The 13677-nt window shown below is 38.6% G+C and overlaps 1 protein-coding gene and 1 pseudogene across 1 annotated transcript; both read right to left on the minus strand.

Annotated features, from left to right (window-relative positions):
* The window catches only part of LOC21393560, a 23143-nt pseudogene extending 13903 nt beyond the window's left edge, over nt 1–9240 (minus strand).
* A 1668-nt stretch (nt 9241–10908) lies between these two features.
* LOC21393561 (subtilisin-like protease SBT1.7) lies at nt 10909–13288 on the minus strand. The gene has a single exon (XM_010107180.2). It carries the CDS (start codon nt 13232–13234, stop codon nt 10937–10939), a length of 2298 nt encoding a protein of 765 aa, XP_010105482.1. The 5' UTR covers nt 13235–13288; the 3' UTR covers nt 10909–10936.
* Between the last annotated feature and the right edge of the window lie 389 nt (nt 13289–13677).

Here is a 13677-nt window from a genome sequence, read left to right on the forward strand (position 1 = left end):
CCATAAATAGGAGTTTGTTAAGAACTCAGGATTAAGATCATTCTATATATGACCATCAGTAGACTCAATTAGAATTTCTATGCTTAACGGAAATTATTAGATATTCATATTGTGTCTGTGTCCCTGTTCCACACAATCTCATTATGCGAAATACACTCATTCAATATCTCACCATATTAACAGTGCGGATAACACCATTCCATTCTAAATGGGAATGACATGTATTAATAATGTTTTAATTAAAGATTCTGAACTTTAATTAAATTTATTATGAACAATGTTTTTGATTATTATCCTTAAACACTATCCTCTCGTATATAACACTTATATACTATGTTTAAGGTTACATAAATAATCACGGAATTTTCATTTGATATTCATAAAATATTCATAAATATATGCACATAAAATGATGAATAAACTATTTTATTAATTAAATAATAAATATCCTATTACATCTTATGCTTCTAGGACACTATTCCCAACACACAATGCATTCAATCCAAAATCCTATCCTTGTCCTATGTTTCCTTTTGCTTGGTATTGCTCTAACCACTAAAAACCCAAACAAACACACCCACTTCTTCACTAAAAACTATCATTCTCTCTCTCTCTCTCACATTCCCTCACTTCCAAACCTTGGTAATGCCAAGGAATTCCTTGGATTGAAGAACTATTGTGAATACTTCACTCTCATCAAATTCTACCCCTATTTGATTTTCTCTAGCTTCTTATCTAATCTAAACCCTTGTTTCTAGATTCTTTTAATCCCAAAGAAAAAAAAAGGAAAAAAAATGAGTTGTGTGAATCTGAGTACATGGGTCCAAACTCCAAACCTGTTCTCTGTTTAACCAAGTAGGAGGCAGATCCAGACTCTCTTCCTCTTCAGCTCTCAACAATCTGTTTCACCCTCTGAAGAATAATTTCCCAATTTCCCTTTCTTCAATCCCAAAACGACACCATCCGAGTCCGTTATTTTCTCTCTCCACCATCTCCACCGTGCTCACCCAGCAAAAAACTCTCCAAAATTCACATAAACTCTCCCATACAGACAACGGTTCCTTTTATATTTTTCCCTCATTTCCCAGAATTCCATTCTAACATAATTTTAATTTAGTCATTGTGAAACAGCAAATAGAAATCCAATTTAGTCACAATATCAATATGTTTCCTTCCACAAAGCTGTGGCATACATATATACATAATATATCAAAATCAAACGCAGCAACATATAGAAATCCAATCGACCAAGCTTGATGGAAATAGAAAGTGGAGAAACAAAAGCCAAACCTCGGCGAAGCTTGGCGGAGGCGGACATGCGAGCCCGAGGAGGACTGAGGAGATCAGCGGAGCGGCGGCTAGGGCTTCTTTCACCATGAGAGTTTGAGCGACAGAGAGAGTGAGAGAGCCGGAGGCCGGAGGCGGACGTGCGAGTGAGGACGACTGAGGAGAGAGGCGGCGGCTAGGGCTTCTATGAGGGTGGGTGAAAGTGAGAGAGGTGAGGCGTGAGGGTGGGTGTCTGGGTGAGAGAGTGAGAGACAAATAGAGGCAGAGAGAAATCAGAAAAATGAGGGTGGGTTGTGTTTTCAGTTTTGTGACTTGTAAAAACGACATTCCAATCTTCAGAACGACAACATAAGCTTAAAAAAAATGAAAACATTAAAAAAAAAAAATACCTCGGTCGGTTCGGTTTTTAACCGACACTGCACACGAAAACTGAAACCGAACCGAATTTCCAAGAACTCGGTCAGTTAACTGAACCGATTGTGTTCGGTTCCACGTGGCACCGTCGTTTTCAGTTTTGAGCAGTCGGTTCTTCTGTCGGTTGCGGTCGGTTTCGGTTTTACGATTTTTTTGTACAGTCCTAATTCACATATATGATTACAGTAGTGCTATGATTAAAGGTTTTTAGTGGAACTCTCACTAATTTTAACACTTATTTGAATGAAGGATATATTAAATTATTAATTGATGCATATGGGACTGGGACTATAATTGAGTTTATTGGAATAAGTTAATGGCCATTTGGGAGGTATATTTAAATCTATAATTTTTAATTTTGACGTTTGAAATTTAAATTTTATATAGAGCTACACTATAACAGAATTAATGATTTAGATTTAAGTATATAAACAAACGACCCATTAAATATTCTTAGTGCAGATTACTTGAATATGGGCACATGATCACATGGATGAGTGCTGAGAAGTTGTAGGTGCAAAAGGGTTGGCACCAACCTTCCCCCTTTCTCGTTTGAAAATACTTAGGGTGCATTTGAAATTAGTTTAAAAATGATTTTTTTTTTATGAAAATAGAAATGAAAACGTTTTTAATCGCAAGCAAAAGACCTTCCCCCTTTCTCGTTTGAAAATACTTAGGGTGCATTTGAAATTAGTTTAAAAATGATTTTTTTTTTTTTTTATGAAAATAGAAATGAAAACGTTTTTAATCGCAAGCAAAAATTATTTCTAAAAATGCGTTTTGTAGTTTTATTAAGATATTGTTTTCAATGTAAAAAAAAACTTAAACTCCGTTTAGTTATACATATTTAAAATATTTAATACTATTTTAAAAAATATATTAAATAATTTAACAGCTTACTACTTATCAGTTATATAAATATCTAATAGTTTTTAACAGCTTTTTTGTACTTTTCAGATTCTAGCTTTTTAACACTTTAACACTTTAATTACGGTTGACAGAAGAGAAAATGAAAATAAGAAAATGAAAACGACTAAAAGTCGTTTTCATTTTCTACCTTATTTTATGCAAAAAAACCAAGACTGTTTTTATTTTTATTTTTTGTAGTTAGTTGTTCCAAACGTTATTTTTTTCATTTTCATTTTTTTCTCGATAAACGTGAAAAAGAAACAAAATGCATTCCAAACACCCACTTTGCTTTTGCCAAGAACTAATAGGACGGTAGAGATTATGAGGGCCACTGGGCAGCTCACAATTTATAGCTCTATCACAAATTGTTAAAACTACTACATTCTTACTTTTCCTTCCTATATCGTTCTTGGAAAATCATTAAGAGCAAGCACCGAAACACATCTAACTACTGGCTTAATTTATCGAGAAGTCAAATTGAAACGACATACAAGCTAGCGATATACACTTTGCTATGTTAGACAACAGTTCTATGGACTAAAGGCATGTTTAGTTCGCTGATTCGAGTTTTTAATTTGAGTTGAGATATTATTTTATGTGAGAGCTTTTTACTGTAAGAAAAAAGTTAAGTGTAACTGTTTTTTACTGTAATAAAATTCAAATTCTAAACTCAAATCGGTAAAATAAATAACGCCTAAATCATTAACTCTTTCAATGTTGGAATACACATATAACCAGCTCAAAGCAATAGGGCTGCCAATAATATGCTTTCCATGCGACCATTCGAGACAAGCAAAGCGGGTTGTACTAGATGGCATACACTTGGCCGTTAACGTAACAGTAAAATTTTTCTTCTCATTTGCCCTCCTAACCTCAATGATGTTGGTCTAACCAATATATTCACCGTGTCGATCTTTGACACCAAGACTCTATACGTTGCCGGGGCGCCAACATTCGTTAGAGTTCTTGTGTATGTCACAGTTTGTGACACATTTCCTGATGCCGCTTTCAGATTAACGGCAAAAGATGGATAGTTGAGATCTCCCACTCTGTATTTCTTCTTTCCGTCGCGATTGAAGTCTCTCCTACTTATTGTCTTGATCTGATTGGCAGTGTAACCCAAGGCGCAGAGAAAGCTTATGTAGTCTTCAACATTAGTGTCGCAGATAAGACAGGGGTCCAAGGCTGCAACTGGATCCACATGTCAAGCTCCGAAATCAAATGGGGTCGCGGCACCTGCAGCAACAACATCTTCTATTGTTTCGCCATTTTGGTGAGTGGTATAAGCCGTTGTCATGGGGGCTGATTTAATAGCAGCAGGGCTTCATTCGGGATGCGCAGCCTTGAGAAGGGCTGCAAGGCCACTGACATGAGGGCAAGACATTGATGTGCCTGAACGGATGTTGAAGTTCACTTGCCTCTTGATGTGTGAGTATTTTATTCACAAATCAAGTACTTTTGAGCTTGAATATTCGAAAGTTTGTAAGTATTTTTGTTAGTTTAATGTGTTTTTATTTTGTTTTTGTAGGTTGAAGTTAAAATGAAATAAAATGAGTGAAAATTTGACTTCGGAACATACTTCAGTATTTGAGACATAACTCTGTCATCTGAAGTACAAATAAGGTGATCTTGATAGCGTTAAAAAGATACGAGATAGAGCTACAACTTTCATGAAGACACCAAACACTAATTCGGCCATATAAAATGCAAAATTCCTCCTCAAACTCAGACACCAGCTGCAGCGGGAAATCCATCCGCTGCAGCAGATTTTCTGCCTGAGACTAGCCCAAAACGCATGCTGCAGTGCATAAATGGAGCGTTGCAGTGCCCATTTGCCTTCCCACTCATCCGCTGCAACAGAAAAATGATTTGCTGCAGCGATCGTGCCAATTTCGCTAGGATTTTTTCAAAAAATTTAGCGGCGCTGCAACAAGAAATTGATCCGCTGCAGCGCCTTCACACGAAATGTTGTCAATTTAAACTGATTTGGAAAGATAAAAAAAGAGAAAAGACTCATTTTCCCAAAATGGTGGAGAATTGGGAAGGAAACACAAGCTAGAGAGCCAAAATTCTTAGAGAGAGGAGCTTGAGTTGAAGATTCTTAGAGGATTCAGGGTGGATTCTTGGAGGATTCAATCTTGAAATTCATCTCCACAAAAGTATCTTCTTCCTTTCTCTCATCATAGTCTTTCTTGAGATTTATATTTGTAGATATTGTGTTGAACATATTTTCATTTATGGATTTATTGATAAGATTAGTTATGGATTTCTCTATGTTGAGCTAGATTTCTTATGTTAGGGAGATGGATGTAACTTTACCATGGTATGTTTTGAAAATTCTAGTGCTTGTTAATTAAATTCATTTCTAATCATTTGTGTTTCTCTATGCTTATTGTCTAATTTGATTATCCACTGCATTAGAGATTTAGATATGTGGATTTACTCTTGGAAAAATCATTTGCACATATTAAGATTTGGGAAACACAACCTAAGTTTATTGAGTTCGGGAGGCCAATATAATTTGGATAATCACTAAATGGATTTATGCTTAATGAACGTTTAATGGATTGGGTTAATAGGGATATTACTTGATTTATTTTGCGTATTATTTTGCTCGGTGATTAACGCCCAAAAGTGATGTTCACAAGCGGTCAATTGTAGCACAGAAGGGCGGTTGTATCCACAGAGAGATAACAAAATAACAAGAAAGATTAGCAAAATAAGAGCGTTAGAGAAAAATAAATAATAAGAGAATTAAAGAAAAAGAAGAGTTTTTGAAGACTTTGTTGTAAATAAAAATGAGAGAAGATTTGTGTGGAAGAAATTCAGTAGTAAAAACGGTAAGATGTCGAGAATCCATAATGTTTCGTTCACCAATTCAAGTTTTGATTCACAAAACAAAAAGATCGAATAAATTAAATCTCTATGTTGACTCCGAAAATATTATTATTACAAGTTATCCAAAATCAACAATATATCAAATTGCCAATATTGCAGTAAAAGACAATTTATAAAATAATTTGAATAACAAAACAATGCGTGACAGAATTACATAAGAAAAGCGTGACTGAACTTATATAAAAATTGGCACACAATATTTTAAAAAATAAATGAAAGATAGATGAGATTTAATTCATTCAGATATTGAATTTTACAGCACAAGGAATCAAAACCCAAATTAGATCACTCAACAAAAGTTCATATCTAACCTCACCAAGAGAACTTTAGCCTAACTTGCAAAACATTCTCACAAGTTATAGAGAGAATATATGAGAGTGACAGCAAGACGATAAAAAACTGAATATTCAAACCTTCCCACATTTAAAAGATGGCGGTGTTTCCTCTCAACCACCCCATTTTGTTGGGGAGTTGAAGTGCATGAGTGATGAAAATTAATTCCCTTAGTATCAAAGTAATGTTTCATAGAAACAAATTCAGTACCATTATCAGTTCGAAGAGTTTTGACTCGACAATTAAATTGTGTTTCCACCTAAGAAATAAACGATTGTAATATCCCTTGTGATTCAGATTTAAAGCTCATGAGATGTATCTAGGTATATCAAGTAAAATCATCAACAATTGTTAAGAAATAATAAGCCCCAAAATGGGAATTTATTTGATGTGGTCCCCAAATATCACAATGTATCAAATCAAAAGGTGCTTGAGAAGAGATTGAACTAGATGGAAATGGTAAACGAGTTTGTTTGGCTAAATGACAAATTTCACAAACATGTTTAGAATCAAAATAAATTGCATGATTAATTTTGGTGAGAACTTGAAGCGGACCAGGTGTTGGATGCCCAAGACGTTGGTGCCAAAGATTAGAATGTTTGCGGGTGGTGTAGGCCAAGGCTGCGTTTTGGTCTTGTGCTAGGTAGTAGAGGCCATTATGTTGCTTGCCCAGGCCAATCATCTTCCTCGTAGCAGCGTCCTGCACAATACAAAATCGGTAAAGAATTACTGCACATTTTAATGCTCGTGTTAGTTTACTAATTGATAGTAAATTAACTCGAAATTGTGGAACTTTGAGAACTTCATCAAGCTTAATCTGAGGTGTAAAATGCAATGAGCCAATCGACTCAATATGTGTCTGGTCACCATTTGGCAAACTAATGGTGGCTGTCTTGGGCAAACCTTTTGGATCTAATAATTCAACTGAGGAAGTCACATGGTCAGTGGCTCCACTTTCAATAATCCAACATAAATTTGAGTGTGGAGCAACTTGATTAATTTTGGATAATGATGCAGTAATACCTGTGGCATTTGCAAAACGTTGTGAGTTACCATCATTAGTTTTCCTAATCATAGCCATTAATTGATTGTATTCCTCTGTTGTGAACCTTGGTCCATCATTTGTTGAAAGGGATTGTGCTCCTGTCTCCACTGCCTTGTTTGTTTCTACCTTCACATTATTTGCATTCGAGTGGCGCTGGTTGGGAGGCTTCACCTTCTTCCCATGAAGCTTGTGGCCTACGGAAAGCCATGGAGGTAGTAACACTTGTCAATAGAGTGATAGTCACGGTCACAATAAGAGCAGTGTAGCGGCGTCTTTTGCTTTTAAATCTGATGTGCTTGAGTCGTCTTGATATTTTGATCTGGAAACATAGCAAGATGGTTCATGTTCCCACGATTTAGAGAGATCTCAACCTGCTTTTCTTGTTGGAGGACGAGTGAATAAACCCGACGTGTATCGGGTAGAGGTTGCATCAATAAGATTTGTCCACGAATAGCAGCATAACTATCATTCAATCCCGAAATTGCATTACTCTTTCTTTTTCATCTCTTTTGTTGAGTTTATCCAACCCACCACGAGTAAGATAGAGCCTCGTAATAAGATGAAAGTTCATCCCAAAAAGCTTTAAGCTTTGTGTAGTAGACTGAAACAGATTGCTGCCCCTGCCTATGTTCCACAATATCTCGTTTGATCTGATAAATTCTTGAATCGTTTCCTTGAGAGAAACGCTCTTGTAGATCTGCCCAGACTTCTGCTGCAGTTTCGGCATAGATCACGCTGCTTGCTATGTCCGGATGGATGGATTCAATAGCCAAGACATCACCATGTCGTTGCACCGTTGCCAAGAAGGAAAACTTTCATCTGTTGAAGAAGGTGGCTTGATTGAACCTGTGACAAAACCAATCTTGTTCTTAGCACTCAAGCTAATTCACATAGCTCGACTCCACGTACTGTAGTTGTCTCCTTCAAGCATCTTGGATACGAGTACAATACCCGGGTGGTCTGAGTTGTGTAGAGAATAGGGGTCTGAGGCTTCTATGGTAGCCTTAGACGGTATCAATTCTGTTATGTTACTGCCTTTGTCTCTCATGGTGGCGATTGTGACAGAAAAAGAGATTGCAGAAGTGTTTGAAAAATTTCAGAGTCACCAGATTTGGTGCTCTGATACCATGAAAAGAGAAACTGGAATGTATGAATTTTCTGTATATTTAAGAAAATTGAATTTTACAAAAGAAAAAGCATGCGTTTATAAAATACATCAGCTAACCTATTCTAGGAAACTATGTATAGACAATCAATTACAATCAATCAAAAAGTCAATGATTTACAATCCTATAATCAACAAATGTCATTTCCTATAATCATGCAAATCTGTTCTTTTCTCGTAATAATTGTCCTGGCGCCAATAGTGGTCATCCAATGTGCATAGTTGGCCAAAGTCTGCGCATGGGGTCCACTGTTTCCCGCCGAGGCCGATATTAGGATCCCATGCTCTGTCGCCGCGAAAGCCGCAATGGCAAAGTTGTCGGAGTGGTATTCCTTCGCGTGCCGGCCCCCTAAAGACATAGACAAAATGTCCGTGCCGTCTCCAATGGCATCATCGACGGCTGCGATGAAGTCGGAGCCGAAACATCAGCCGATCCAGCAAACCTTGTACACTGCAACTCGGGCCGCGGTAGCCATCCCGCGTGCTGTTCCCGAAGCGTATCCCAATAAGCTGGCGTTTTTTACGGCTGACCCCGCTGCGATGCTCGAGGTGTGAGTTCCATGGCCGGTGTCATCTCTTGGTGACCTTGATTCCACCGTCTTGTCGACTGGATGTCCCATCTTTTTCTCATATCCCTTTACGTAGAACCTTGCGCCGATCAACTTCTTATTGCAGCTCGCCGAGCTGAAGTCAGTGCCCACCTCGCAAACCCCTTTCCATCTGCTCGGCAACGGTCCAAGCCCCGCGTCGTTGTAGCTTTCGAGCTCGGGCCAAACGCCGCTGTCGAAACCTCCGATCACGACATCGCCAACTTTATCCGGCGCAGGGAAGAGCGCTGCGTTCTTCCCCGTTAGTCCGAGGAAGTCCGGCGTCCGAGTTGTGTGGGGCTCGTATATGGTTTCGGGAATAACAGAGAGAACACCGGGTTGGTATTTGAGCAAATCTGCTTCCTTTTCGGTGATACTCGCGGAGAAGCCGTGGATTACGTTGTTGAAGGTGTAAAGCATGTGGGCTGATTCCGAAACCGATTTCAAACTGCTGGCTTAAGAGACTTATCGATGCGGATGATATAAGTCTCTTTGGGTTGTTCACGACTTTCATGATCATATATTGCAGCTACGTGCGAGTGGGAGAGACTCAAAAGCAATACAACTGCTAGTAGAAGTATGAAGGGATCACTTATCTTCATCTTCCTGTTTTTAGTGAATATAATTAATGAACTTGTTAGTTAGGACTCTGTATTCCGAGTTTGCTCTTAAATAGAACATGATGAAGGTGGATAATTATATGTTAGAAGTTACAAACTGGAATTAATAAACAAATTCTTCTTTTTTAAGTGCATGTTTACGGCACGTTTATCATATCATCTATTTTTTTTCTTTCTTTCCTACAACTACCCATTCATGTGGAGCATGCGGAAGAACCTAAGAGAAAAAAATAACCAATCAACAAAATGAAGAGACTTTTTTTTCTAATAAAAAAATACGAAATAAGTAAGCAATTCAAGAAAATGCACCTCTCACTGAAGTTTAAACTCACAAAAAGCTTTATACCAAGCCCCATAAAAAATAAAAATAAAAATAAAAACCTTTTTTTTCTTTCTTTTTACATTTGATTATGATCTAAAACGTGGTTGCAGCTTTTTCTTATTAAAAAGATGTAAACGCCGATCATGATCCACTTATTTTATCCGATTTAATATCGTTTAGATTATTAGTGATGTACACACTACCAAAGCAAATAATAAAAGTGACACTATTGAGAGTAAGGCCTCATTATCAATCTATTTAATAAATAAAACTTCCTAGTAAGATGCCAAGATCATTAGACTAATTTCAATACAGCTAAAATTATATTAATTTTTAAACTCTGCAACGCAACAAAGGTAATAGAGTATGACAAAAACGGGGACAAGAGGATCTTTTCAAGTGGAAATTAAGAAAGAATTACTTGAAGAAGGATGAGAAGGAAACGACGAACCTTAAAAACCATAAGTGATTACGACAACAACAACCTAAAACGATGATTAAATATTTCAAATGAGATCGCTAACGACGAAGTATATATTATTATTAAAAAAAAACAAAGTAAATATTAAAAAGGGCAACAAAAGGAAACAACAACAACGACATTCAAAAAGCAAAGACAGCTTTGAAATGGATGGCAATCTAAAAACGACAATAAATTTTGAGACGACATTTAAGAATACAATTAGTCAAGTAGCGACATGAACAAAGAATAGTACGCTAAAAACGACAATCAAAGTAAACATGTCAACAACACTCTAAGAAATACAACAAAATATATCGAACAGTAACGGTAGTGAACGACACATTAATAGCGCAACAAAATCCAAAAAACAACGACATTCAAAAGGCAAAGACGACATTAAAATCTATGCCAACATTTCATAACAACAACATTAACCAAAAAGCGAAAGTCTTATTCCTTTCAGCAAAAAAATAAAATAAAATAAAATAAAAGCTAAAGTCTTATTCATAATAATATCAACAATAAAACATAAAAAAACACACATTGGAAAGCGACAATCTACAATCCAATCCGTAACTACGGATTGGGAAAATCTCAATCTATTATTAATCCAAAATTATTTCAATTCAATCCAATTCACCAGATTGGATTGAATTATGTGAATTGGATGGATTTGATGAACACTCTTAATTATAAGGAACGTACCAACTGAGGAGAAGATAAATTAAAATGACACACAAAGTGGTGTACACTTTGTTCTGTTTAACAAACGACCCCTCCAGAGTTAATACACCAGCTATATCTCAAGCCTATTAAAAATAAATAAAGAGAGAAACCATATCATTCAATTCTATAGTTCTCTCTTTTTTTGCTACTGAATTCTATAGTACTTCTTATGTCCACCTAAAAGCAACAATGCTCCTAACAATGTGTTTTCCATCGGACCATTCCAGATGAGCAGAGCGTATTGTATTCCTTAACATAGAACGCGCAACAAATGTGACAGTGTAAGTCTTCTTCTCATACGTCTGCTTGAAAGTCAACGCTTTGGGTTTGACCAAGATCTTCACTGCGTCAACCTTTGATACCGAGACTTTATATGTTGCAGGGGCACCAACATTTGTTAGGTTTCTAGTGTATGTCACTCTTCTTGATGCCTTTCCAAGAGTAACGGAAAAAGATGGGTAGTTAAGATCTCCCACACTGTACTTCTTTCTCACATTGCAGGTAAAATCCCTCTTAGTGACGGTCTTAATCTGCTCCGGAGTATAATTAGAGGCACACAAAAAGTTTATGTAGTCTTCAACGGTAGCATCGTAGACAAGGCCAGGGTCAAGTGCCGCCACTGGATCCACATGGCCAGCCCCGAAATCAAACGGGGTCGCGGCACTCGTGGTGACAACATCTTTTATGGTTTCACCTTGTTTGTAGGTCGAATAGGCGGTGGTCATGAGGGCCGATTTAATAGCAGCAGGGCTCCATTCGGGATGTGCAGCCTTGAGAAGGGCTGCAAGGCCGCTTACGTGAGGACAAGACATTGACGTGCCTGAAATGATGTTGAATCTCACCCGTCTCTTGTCAAGGCCCAATCCAGTTGGACCCGCGGCACCGGTCCATCCAGCAAGGATATTCACCCCAGGGGCTATAACGTCTGGTTTGAGTATCTCTGGGGTGACTGGATTTGGACCCCGGGAGCTGAAGGCTGCAACTATTGGCGAAGGTTGAACTCCCAACTTTGTGCCTCCTTGAATGATTGTGGCTGTTGGATTAGCCACATGATCCGCATATTTTTTAATCTCATTTCCTTTTTCTAGGCTAAGAGCTGCTGTGGGCAAAAAATGCGCATCCGCGACTAGCTCTTCACCATTAGAAATGTCGTTGCTGGTTAAAATCATGCCAACTCCACCAGCGTCTTTCACCACCAAACCCTTTAGGGTCCTCTGCATTCTCCCTCGGTTGCATATCACTATTTTACCAGCAACCTTTTCGGGAATCAAAGTGCCTACCAAGCATAGACGACCGTCGGTTGAGGTACTTGCGTTGTAAGCTGAGACAATCGGAACCAACACCTTATCAGACAAAGGTTTCCCGCCGTACAGCGAAATGCCTTTATATGTTTTCCCGTTTCCAAGCTTAACATAAGCAGGGAAATCACGGTCCAGTGTCCCCGCTCCGACGGTGGTTATCCAAGGCGCGACATTAGACAAGGTCCCAAAACGCGGTCCATTGTTTCCGGCCGAGGCGGATACTAGGATTCCTCGTGCTGTGGCTGCAAAAGCTGCGATGGCGACGTTGTCGGAATGGTAATCAGGGGAGCCTCCACCGAAGGACATTGATAGAACATGGACGCCATCTTCTATGGCTTTATCGACGGCTGCGATTATGTCGGAGCCAAAACATCCGCCGAGCCAGCAAACCTTGTAAACAGCGACTCGTGCCGCAGTGGCCATTCCGCGTGCTGTCCCGGAAGCATAGCCCAAAAATCCAGCATCTTCGACAGCCGACCCGGCTGCGGTGCTTGAGGTGTGAGTTCCATGGCCGTGGTCGTCTCTCGGCGATTTCGATTCCACTTTCTCGTCGATCGAATGTCCAATTCTTTTCTCATATCCCTTTGAGAAAAGCCTCGCTCCGATCAGCTTTCTGTTACAGCTCGAGGAGTTGAAGTTCTTCCCTACTACGCAGCTTCCTTTCCAGCTTCTCGGCACCGGGCCGAGCCCCGTGTCGTCGTAGCTTCTGATCTCGGGCCAAACTCCGGTGTCCAGCATGCCGACCACGACGTTGCCGACTTTTCCCGGCGAAGGTAAAATGGAATTACTAGCGTTCTCCTCCATTAGTCCGAGGAAGTCTGGCGTCCGAGTTGTGTGGAGCTCGTATATGGTTTCGGGAATAACAGAGACAACACCCGGTTGTATTTTGAGCAACTCTGCTTCTTTGTAGTTGAGGCTTGTGGAGAAGCCATGGATTACGTTGTTGTAGGTGTAAAGCATTTCGCCGGAGTCCGATACCGATCTCAAAGAGGAATCATACCAGTTGACATGATCTTCAAAAACTGCTGGCTTGTTGGAATTGTCCATGTGGATTATGTACGTCGTTTTCTGTTCTTGTCTGTCGTCTGCTGCTACGTAGAAATTGGGAAGAGTCAGGAGCACATGTGTTTGAGCAAGTATGAAGAGGAGTATTTTCATCTTCATCTTCGTCTTCTTCTCTGCCGTTTTTCTTTTCTTGTTGGAATTTTTTTTGCCCTCATAGGCTGCTGAAATGCGAGTTTTTTAGCTCTCACTGAACTGGGGAAGACTCTTGTATTGCTGGTAGTAGTAATGAATAATGATTAGATAGGATTAGGTGGGCCAATGGCCATTTATATACATGAATGGGCACCCATATATGCGAAACCGGATTAATTTGCTTCCAATTAAAAACACAACTAATTTAGGACCTACATTATCAATGTTTTTTATTGAACCTACATTATAAATGTTAGAAACGCTACTATTGCAAGTTAAAACTTTAGATATATGGTTTAATTAAAATAAAATAAAATAAAATAAAAAGCTTTTAATATTTGGAAAATGTTAGCACTCTCATTTAAATTTTCATGCTCATGATTAGTTTCACTTTCCTTCTTGTTTTTCTC

Source organism: Morus notabilis, unplaced genomic scaffold (genome assembly GCF_000414095.1).
Source record: "Morus notabilis unplaced genomic scaffold, ASM41409v2 Scaffold286, whole genome shotgun sequence".
Classification (NCBI taxonomy): domain Eukaryota; kingdom Viridiplantae; phylum Streptophyta; class Magnoliopsida; order Rosales; family Moraceae; genus Morus; species Morus notabilis.

What these genes read in the sequence shown, in the direction of transcription:
- LOC21393561 (XM_010107180.2), bottom strand. Translation starts at nt 13,234, where the DNA reads ATGAAGATGAAAATACTCCTCTTCATACTTGCTCAAACACATGTGCTC.